The sequence below is a fragment of the Thunnus thynnus genome, chromosome 5, assembly GCF_963924715.1.
Source record: "Thunnus thynnus chromosome 5, fThuThy2.1, whole genome shotgun sequence".
NCBI lineage: Eukaryota > Metazoa > Chordata > Actinopteri > Scombriformes > Scombridae > Thunnus > Thunnus thynnus.
This window is the reverse complement of record NC_089521.1, coordinates 33,124,496-33,135,015: the sequence shown is the minus strand read 5'-3', so window position 1 is coordinate 33,135,015 and position 10,520 is coordinate 33,124,496. Positions and strand designations below refer to the sequence as shown.

Below are 10,520 nucleotides of genomic sequence, written 5' to 3'. Positions count from 1 at the left end.
TTATTTCACAGAAATTTACTGTATTATTTTACAGTTTTTTTTGTTTTCTCTACATCAAGTGTAAATGCCATAAAAACTCAGTAAATGATTTTTCATTAAAAATATTCACCATAAAATAAAGGCTGTAATCTGTAAATTAATATAATGGAATTTTATAGTTTTTTAACAGGATTTTTCAATTACTTAATGGTCTTGAATATTACATTACATTGAATTCTATGTAAAAATACAAATAATACACATCCTATTACTGAATGTAAAATTAAGGCAACTTTCTGTTTTTTTACTTTAAATTTAATGTAAAAAAAGTTTAAAAAGTTAAAAAAACAAACACTTACCGTCAAATAACAGTAAAAAAAAAAACTTTAGTTATTCTACAAAGAATTAAAAAAAAAAAAAAACAGATATTTACTGTAGACATTATCTGCATTTTTACAGTCCAACTGTTGTAAAATAAAAACAAAAAACATAAAATATTGCTAGAATGCTAAATAAATGTATAAATGTGCACAAAACAATGAAAAACATTGCAGAAATACTTTAAAATTACCTAATTTAAATAATGGCTTGTTTCATACAGTATTCTTTTGTAAATTCATAGAATTATCCAATTTATCCTTAATAAATTGGATAATTCTATCCTTCCACTGTCTGATGGAGATGAACGACTGCTCAGTTCATCAGGAGATCCAAGAGTTCCTGCAGTCAGAGAACAGATCAGAGAAGAAACTCTCTGAGATCCACTGCTCAGCTCTGGCCTACATGCTGCAGATGTTAGAGGAGGTTCTGGATGAGTTAAACCTGAAGAAGTACAACACATCACGGGAGGGACAACGGAGACTGATCCCAGCTGTGAGGAACTGCAGAAAGGCTCAGTAAGTCTAGATGTGATTATCAACATTATAAAGCTGCCATTAGTATTGCAGTAAAGATACACAAATGCATACTATCAAACTTTTAAACATGTGTTACACCTGCTTGTTGCCAAAGTTATACATGAGTAGTGCTTCATTACAAGGAGTACCTGCAAGCACATTCACATGTCAAGATATCCTTATCACAAGGAAAACATATTTCTATTCACATTAATGTTTTTATTTTCATAGTGATGAGGATATCTTGACAAATTGATTATGTCACTGGTCATTTTGATATGAATATCCTTCATTTCCCTGCTGTCGGTATTTGTCTGAGGAAGACTGTAGTCGGTTGAAATGTTACCAGTAAATTTAAATGGATCTGTAATTCCAGTGTGTGAGTTCCTCTTGTATCACAGTTTAATAGATTTTGTATCCAGCACCTATTCCACTGAGGGTTTGTGGATGTGCACACGACGACTCTGACTTATAGTGCTTCACTTCAAATGTTCTTCACATGTTACAAATGCTATGAGAGCAAGAAAAACTTAATATTATTGTTGGTGTGTTTGTTGGTGGTAAACAGTTATTCTGTTTATTCATAATGATTTTACAGTTTATTTTTCACCTTCTAATTTTCTTCCTTTGGGTTTAATACAAATCCAGCAAAATATCTTCAGGTTTCAAGTTTTTGTTGAAAATGTTTAAAGAGTCATTATTTCATCACAACAGACAACAGTATTTTCCAGTGGACAGTACCTGATGTACTTTTCTAAAATGTATCTGTTCATTTTTACATACAGACACATACATGTAATATCTGTGATCTGCTGCAGCTACCAGCTTGTATGTAGCCTGAGAGGCGAAACCCAGGGCATAAAAGTCTGAAAAGCTCTTCCTGCTGATAACACTTAATTGCTGTGAGTGCACGGTGATAATTGAAGAGACTCAGTTTGAAGCTGCTCAGGTTTAATGAGCAAGACAATTTCATTTTAACTTTGTGGAGACGCTCTGATACGATCAGCAGCTAATCGGACTGATCTGATATTACATCACTTACATCTCAGTTTTACATCGAGACAAATAACAGAACCAACTCAGGTGTCACTCTCAAGTTTAGATTTAATTTGTTTTCTGATTTCCAGACTGTTTAAAATTTTGGAGTAAAATTTGCACTGTAGGCCTGATTAATAAAGAAGAATAAAACAACTTTCATCATTCACTATACAGATTTTTAATTTCATATTTCTTCTCCTAATTTACCCTGTGACATGGATGATATAATCAGGGAGGGAAGGTGCGTATGCTGTCTGTCAGCAGAAAACACATTTTAATTAAATATCAGTTTCTATGAGGCTGAAAATCCTTGTGCATCAGGTATGTTGTGAAGAGCAGAGCAGGTGGATCCAAACACAGGAGACTGCAGGCAACAAGAACTTGAAGTATAAATCTTCATCCTGGTCTGAGTGCAGGCAGAACAAAACTGAACAGAACAAAGGATCCAACAAGACTGAACTGAAAACCAGGACTTAAATAAAACTAAACTGAAGAGGGGATGAGGTGCAGGTGGAGCAAGAGAACAGGAAAGGAGCTGATTGGCTGGTGAAGACACAGGGAGCAGAGCAGGACTAATGAGGCTGATGCAGGGCAGTTGTGGAGGGAAAGTGAGGAAGGAAAAGCAGGCTGGGGAGGAGTACATGAACACAGGAAGGGAACACAGAGCAAACAGAAAACTAAAAACCCAAAAAACACAATGAGACAGATGATGTTCCTATAAAATAAAATGCAGTAGTCTCTCAGATTACATTTTCATTATTACAATTCCTTAAACTAAACACATGCTCCTATATAACACCAGTGAGAAAGATGAAACTGTCTCTTGATAGTTCATGTGTAGGGAGATGGGTGGGAAGCTCAGGTGAGAGGAATGAGGTGATTGCAGTGATAGCAGGGCAGATGTGAGTGGCATAGTGCATCTAATGTTGAACACAAACTATATACAGACATCACTACTGTGGTGAAATAAGGTACTCATAAAAACTGGCAACTCATTGTATGAAGAAGGAAGAGGAAGAAATTTGATGTTACAGTGATGAAAGAGAGAAAGAAAGAGAAATCCATTTAGGTGGAATAAAACTGATTGGGAACAAGGACAGATTTGGTGTTCTGTTGAACAAACATGAAGTCGCGAGTTGGATTAAGGACAAACTTGGCGATGTCAACTTAGTTGATGTGAAAAGAAATGGATTGATCACTGTTGGATGTGTTTCACAGACACAGCTGAAGAAGTTGGAGATATGAGGTAGATGGTTAGCAGGTGTCATGGTATCAGTAAAACTGGCAACTCATCGTATGAATGAGTAAAATTACATGAGCAAAAGGACTGGATAACAGAAGTGTAATGCATAAATGACGATGGATAAATACAACCTAACAGAGCGATGTCTAGATGGAGGGTAACTAAGCTAACACTAAACAAGCCACTCCATAACTGCATAAAGCAGTGAGGAAGAAAGTTGGTGTGAGTGAGACGTGAACTTAGTAGAGCCAGACTCACTCAGAGCTGAGAGAAAGATACATAGAGCCAGACTGTGACAAGGTAGGAAGTAAACATTGATGTCAGATATATTTACATATTTCCTCTTTCCTTAAAACATATAAACTACAAGTTTAAATTATTCCTACAAATTACGAGACATTCTCATCATAACATGAATTATTAAATAATGAATTTACAAACAGAATATCAGTTAATACAGATGCAAATAACAAATATATTTTAGGAGAAACATGCAGAGATATTTCATGTTGTCTTTTGTCATGTTGGAGGACATCACTACATCACTGTGCTGGCATTGATAACTGTGCGCCATTATTCATTTTTAGAGAGTACATTATATTTAAACTCCAGCATATTAAAAGACACTGAAGAGCTGTTAACACCTGTGGACTGACAGCTGATGTCACTTCAGATGACGTCTGAAAGGAAAGGATGTCCAAAAACATGTTTCCGTGATTCTTCTTCCCTCACATCTTTTCATGCATCTCTCCCTTGTATCTTGGGTGAGAGGGACTAAGATACAAGGATACGACTCAAGTGAGCAAAGCGAGGAGACATTTAAGACAAATAAGAGGCAATCACTATGGACTTTATGGAAGCATAAATGCAACTCCATTTTCTTTCCCTTTGTCTGCAAGATGACACCAAAACAGAGAATCCCATTAAAAAGTCTGCAGTACAGCAGCAGAGAGTGTGAGGAGAGTTACTGAATAACTCAACTTTGATTTGAAGGGTAAATCACAATATGACACGTTTACATTACGTTCATTTTCAGACGCTTGTGTCCAAAGTGACTTACATTTTTTTTACATACACGTACAATTTTGGATTGAGTGTGTTGCTCAAAGACATTTTGACATGTGGACAGAAGGAACTCGAGTTTCAAACCACCAACCTTGGGGTTAATGGCCGACTAGCTCTGCCAACAGAGATAACTGACCTATTAGTCACATCTTAGTTTGTTTAGTGATCAAAATGCCTAGAATCTATATTTATTATTAAAGTGTATATTGTATGTATGTTATCTTCATTATAGACTTGTTCAATGTGGACTCTCAGAGACTCACTGTGAAGTTGTGGCTTCAGCTCTGAAGTCTAATCAGCTGGAGCTGAGCTTGAACAGTCTGTCCGACTCAGCAGTGAAGCATCTGTCTGTTGGACTGGAGAGTCCAGACTGTATACTGGAGACTATGTGGTCAGTTCACTGACTGTCTGTTACTATTATTGATCTTAATGTTTAACAACTGAACCTAATTTATGTACATACATAACTTACATCCATGAAGTTATTTTTTTTTCTCCGTATTTTCATTTTTTACTGTACAAACTTAAGTCTGTAGTTATAAAAGATGACTGATTCTTACAGAAACTGTAGAAAATGTGAACTGTTAGTTGTTGAAGTCAATTAATGTTTATAAGCTTTGGTAAAGAGTCACTTCTGTATACAGAAGATCCATCCACTGTTACAGTTGCCAAAGAAGCCAACTCTGCAACTACAATTTCAGCCGTAAAGTCCTGTGATACCCTGTTTCACAATCCAAAGCTGCAGCAATGCGGATTGAGAAATACAGGTATCCAGAAGCAGGGAGACTGAGGAGAGAATCAAATGAGGCTAAAACTGGCAAGCCCCACAGTGGTTCTGGATAATTACTTTCAATGTTTACTTAGCATAGTACTAGGATGTGTGAGGAAAGAGAAAGAGTAATCTTATTTTATTTATTTATCAATTTTAATGATTTTTTTTGTCATCCAAGTGTGAATTTTAATCTCAAATTAATTCATTAATGGTATGTATAGTGAGAAATAATGGTAAATTTCGAATAGTATATTATAGTTTAAGTGCAGTGGATTTTAGTCATTAAGTTCAGGTATTTTAAGTTAGTCTGACATTCATTTCATAATTGGTGTGGATAGACAGACAACAATTTCAGTGCAACAGCTAGAGTATCAAATTCATAGCATTATCCTCCAAATCATTTGTTCTGGTTCATACTGTTAGGGTTCTCATTTGACTCACACACCAGCCTGTAAATGTTTTAAAAAGCAGTTCATATGCCAAATTCAGTTAATCAAACCCATATAGGGTGCTGTAGCTTATTTTGCTTCTGTAAATAGCAAGAAGAGGTGTCCTGGAAGTTGGAAGTTGGAAAGAGGGATGCTTTGGCTCCACCCACTGATATACACTCACTGCTAACCTAGACAGACATCAATACTCTGAAGACCCCCAAAGGGTTATCTCTACACAGGCAGTGGCACTTGCCTACTTCATACACACAACTAGCTCTTTAGCATAGCAACTCTGTACTTTCTTCTTTTAACAATGAGCTCAGCGGCTCTTACACAAGAAAGAATCATTGTATTTCTTCACAATTTAGCTTACTTTCAACTTCAGCTGTTTTAAGGGTCTTTTTGCCCTCTTTTCGCAACAGATTCCACTCATGTTTTGGTTTCAGACCGTTGTATGGCAACCGGCTTCGCATTCAACAGAGATATTAAACCCTTCACTGCTGACAAGCAGCTGTCTCTTTGTTAGGCAGCTAAGCTAACAAAACAGACGCAGGGGTCTGAGACAGTGACGCTCTCCGGAACATCGCGACAGTCGGGCTAGCCTTAAGGCCTTTTAAATATATGCATGCAATAAGTTCATAGATGCTGGAATCTCACATCCATGTTCAGTAATTCAGGTGCCATTAATACTTTAACAATTTGCACTTGTTCACAATTGGAGTCACTCTAAGCTCTGGAAACTCGCAGCAGCAAAAGGGGATTATTTTAAGCCTGTAGGGGCTTATATCTCATATATATATATATCCTATATATCTTATATATCTTCACCTTAGCCTTTAACTAGCTTTTGTCTCAGTTTGCTTCATGCGTATGCACTGCTGCACTTCTTTCAAAAATGTTGAATTTACTTCATTTTATACATTCTGTGTTTTCACTATTTTATCTTATGTTAATTAACATTATCAAAATGTTTTATTTTCCTTCTGATGTACCTTTACATGTTTTTGTTAATTGTATGTCTTTCTTGATTTGCAGCTGTTGATGCACGTTATTTCTCTTGTTGTAAGGCACTTTGAGCTGCATTTTTTCTTTTCTTTTCTTTATTTATTTAAATTCTTTTGTATGAAAGGTGCTATACAAATAAAGTTATTATCATTATTACAGAGTCCTTTCAATAGCGCACGGTAGTGCAGCACAATACCTGGGTGCCACCAACACCAAACTTCAGTTTAACAATTTACACAGAGCTCAGTTGACAAGTTTGAACAAACACATATTTGACAAGCATTATGACAGCCAAATTCTATCATGTTATCATTATAACCAGCAGCCAACATGTGAAACAACCAGTTCAGCTATAATAGCTAATAAATTCATGCTTGTGGGCTAACGACTAATGCTATCGCTAATGGCTAAGGTCTGTTAAAACAAAGATTGCAAATCACAACTGGAACTATTTTTTCCTTCACTATCACACATTAAAACAAGCAAATATCAACTGCACTGTAAAATGTAATTAGTTGGCGTTACTCAAAAAAAATATGCAAACTCATTGCCTTAAACTAACTGAGTTAAGTAAACTTGATTAAGTTAAGTATATGTAACTTACTAAATATAAGTGTGCAGTACTTGTGAGAACTTGTTTATAATAAGTTTACTAAACTAAACTAAACATGATTATTTTGAGTTCACAGCTCTTGAATTAACTTGCTGGTTATGACTGCATTGGACTTAAAATAAGTAATTTATTGTAACTTTATTGTATTGAAATTAACTCGTCAATTCTGAGTCTTCAGTACTTAAAATAACTTTGTTATCATCTCTTAATTTGAAAGAAAAAAATACTGCGAAAAAGAATGTCATCTGCATTCAATTTATTTAAAACGTGTACAGAATTAACAGTATGCAGATTTTGTGCTCACAATTTTTGATGGATTATGTGCTGGTCACAGTATCCAAATATCCAACATATCACATTTCTTTTAACACGTTAATACCTGAATTCACAAGGCACTATTGTAAAAAAAAATTGAAATGAAATGAAAATGTTTTCACGTCACTCTTGAACATTTCAAAATGCTAAAAGCAAACCTCTCTTCCTGTCATAAAAACATTAACAGTATGCAGACTTACTGTGAATCTTAACACGCACAATTTATGCTGGATTACAGGTATTTGCTGGCTAGATCATCCAACATATCACATTTCTTTTTAATCAACATTTTAACATCAGAATTCACAAGAAGGCATTATTGTAAAAGCACTCAACAGGTCTGAGTATCAATTGAACAATGAAATGATGATTATATTTTCACTTGACTCTTAAACAGTTCAAAATGCTGTTTATAAAAGCATCAAACGCCTCTTCTCTGTCATAAGAACATTAACGGTATGCCACATTATCCAACATATATTTCTTTTTACACAACATTTTAACACCTGAATTCACAAGAGGGCACTATATATACCACCAGCATAAAAGCACTGAACAGATTTGAAAATCAACTCAACAAATAAACTGCATCTAGGCAGCTCTTAAAATGTTCAAAATACTGTTTAGTTAAGGCATCTCTTCTCATGTCTCTGTCATAAGCAGTTCTTGAGTGCTACCTCACATCTGACTCCTCATTCGTCAAACAACATGTTTTTAACTGTTAACAGTTTTGGGGGGAGGGCTTTGTTTCCCAAACCAAGCATTACACTTTGAATGAATTTGAATGTGTTTCCAACACATTTTGGGTAATCGAGGTTCAAGGCATATGTGAGGCCAAATATGAGGCAAAATGCCTGTGGCAAGTCCCGAATTTTGTCCATCACAATACCTCCCTCAAGGACGATGGCTGTGGACACGGGCTGCTCAGGATCGTCTTCACTTAGGATGGTCAATACACCGACTGTGACATTGTCTATGGCCTCATCTTTCGTTGTCTCCTGCAAAGAAACAAACAATCAGCAAAACAATGTGTAGTCAGGAAGTATTTGGATAGTTAGACACTATGATCATTATAAACTATACACTAAGATCTGCGATGGAGAGACAAAAAATGAACAATAGAATAACAATCAATAGCTACAATAACACCCTCTAAATTTGAAATGAAGTGAAAGATAAGACAGTAAAGGAAGGCCTACATTAATGAATACAGGCAGAAATGTGAGGGACATATATCTTTGATGTCGGTATTACAAGTGAATATACTGCATTTTGTGCAAGTACTTACAAAACATGTCTTATAGAACTTGTTTGGGTCATCACCAAAGACGATGGGAAGGCCTTTGAGGACCACGGAGCGTCTTGCAGTTACATCCGATGACTTATAAAACAGAGACAGAAAACATCAATTAGAATAAAAAAAGTCAGACAAAGAATGAAAATGTTGGTCTGTAAGTGTATGTAGATGAGAGTAAGAACTTAAAACTTAAATTATTAAATTAATTTCTTACCAAGTTGGCCATTAACTCTTGAATCTTCAGTCCAGCAGCTCCCTTTTTTGACTGCAGGAGTTCAATGATCCGTGGAGTGTGCTTGTCAAGAGACTCAAAGAAACTGCTTTCAAGATGTTTGGTGGCAATTCTGCTAAACTCTGCAAAGACCTAAGAAAAAAAAAGTAGGGCAATGGGGTAGTGGGGGGGCAGTGAGAATACCAGTTAAGTATGGTAAAATCACACACCATACTATTTCATATAAAACTGAATGACATCAATAAATTCTCACTGTAAGAGCAAGAGTTCTTTACTTGAAAAGAACATGTTAACGCATAAACATTTACAAAGACTTATATCTTTGTGAATCTGCAGTGAATTTATTCTTTCTCAAGTTCAATTTTTATTTTGTTTATCTTATCAAACCTGCTTTCAAATATGCAGTCAAGAGTAAAAACTCCCAGTGACCATTCATGACAAAAATAACTTACCTCTCCCTCTGTAAACAGGGCTGGCCACCGTTCCACTATGTCCTGTACAGCAGGCTCCTTTTTCACGATCTCTTGCCGGCGTAGTGAGAATGTCTGGTCCATCAAGTTTGCCATGAGCAAGCCATTGTGTTGTTTTTTCTTCATTTCTTCCACGAGAACGAGTCTGGCACTTTCAAGGCCTTCTTCATTCTGTCTGTCGGGTAAATTGGGGAGATAGTTTGCTTCCCCCCTCTTCGGCCGTTTGATGTTTTTTCTTGATGATTCACCTTCTGGGTTGTTTTTGCTTCTTTTGCCCCCATTAACTATGACATCCTCACATCCAGCCCTTCTGGCTTCGTACGATAATTTCCCATTTTAAATTTAAGGCTTGAATATTTAAACTGGGGGGAGGTTCTTCAGGTAACTTCCCTGAAAGAATTTCAGTTTTGAATGGCATTGTACTATGTACTGGATGCTCTTTGGATTTATGTGCATTAAATGTGGAATAATTGCTGCTCTGGAAGTTACATCCTTGATATGGACAACTAACCTTTTGTTTCAGTCTCAAATGCCCACGTAAATGGGTGAAAAAGTTTGAATCAGTGCCAGGCTCAACAAAGTCACACAGCGGACAGTGGAATGCTGTTTCACTCCTTTTGCCTGGATCTTTTTGAGTGTGCCAGGTAGATAAATGCACCTTAAGTGCATTAAAAGACTTAAACGTGCATATGCATTCCTTATGTGGGCAAGGAAGTTGTGCAATCCGTGTATGGGACCCATGTTTTAAGCGGTAATGTTTAAGTAAATGGCCTCTCTTTTCTGCACAAAATGTGCAGCACTTACATGTCCACTGCATTTGAAGGTTTAATCTGGTTTTGAAGGGTCCTGATTGACAAATCTGAAATGAAAGAAAATAAGAAAATGATTAGAATATGTAGTTGTAGCCTGAGAGATAAACACACACACACAGAGACAATGAGAATCCTCACCTTGGAGGATACTCTAGATGTGTCCACTTCAGCGGAATGAAGGCCAGGCAGGGGTTTGGTCTGCTTGATAAATCTGAAATGATAGAAAATAAGAAAATGATTAGAACATGTAGTTGTAATGATATATTAATTACTGCACAAGGAGAATCATGAGAAAATACCGTCTACTGCTGAGATTGTGCACTGTGTGGACTCCTCATTAGTTTGAGCCTGT

At 36.2% G+C, this 10,520-nt stretch overlaps 2 protein-coding genes across 2 annotated transcripts; one reads left to right on the top strand and one right to left on the bottom strand.

Annotated features, from left to right (window-relative positions):
* Positions 1-655: 655 nt before the first annotated feature.
* Positions 656-6,466, top strand: LOC137183784 (ribonuclease inhibitor-like). Its single transcript, XM_067591086.1, has 3 exons — positions 656-875; positions 4,454-4,612; positions 6,460-6,466. The coding sequence occupies exons 1-3, from the start codon at positions 661-663 to the stop codon at positions 6,464-6,466; spliced, it is 381 nt and encodes a 126-aa protein (XP_067447187.1). The 5' UTR covers positions 656-660.
* An 815-nt stretch (positions 6,467-7,281) lies between these two features.
* LOC137183657 (uncharacterized) lies at positions 7,282-9,658 on the bottom strand. The gene is made up of 4 exons (XM_067590850.1): positions 9,339-9,658; positions 8,869-9,018; positions 8,646-8,738; positions 7,282-8,355 (listed from the first exon to the last, which is right to left on the bottom strand). Exons 1-4 carry the CDS (start codon positions 9,480-9,482, stop codon positions 8,050-8,052), a joined length of 693 nt encoding a protein of 230 aa, XP_067446951.1. The 5' UTR covers positions 9,483-9,658; the 3' UTR covers positions 7,282-8,049.
* Positions 9,659-10,520: the final 862 nt, after the last annotated feature.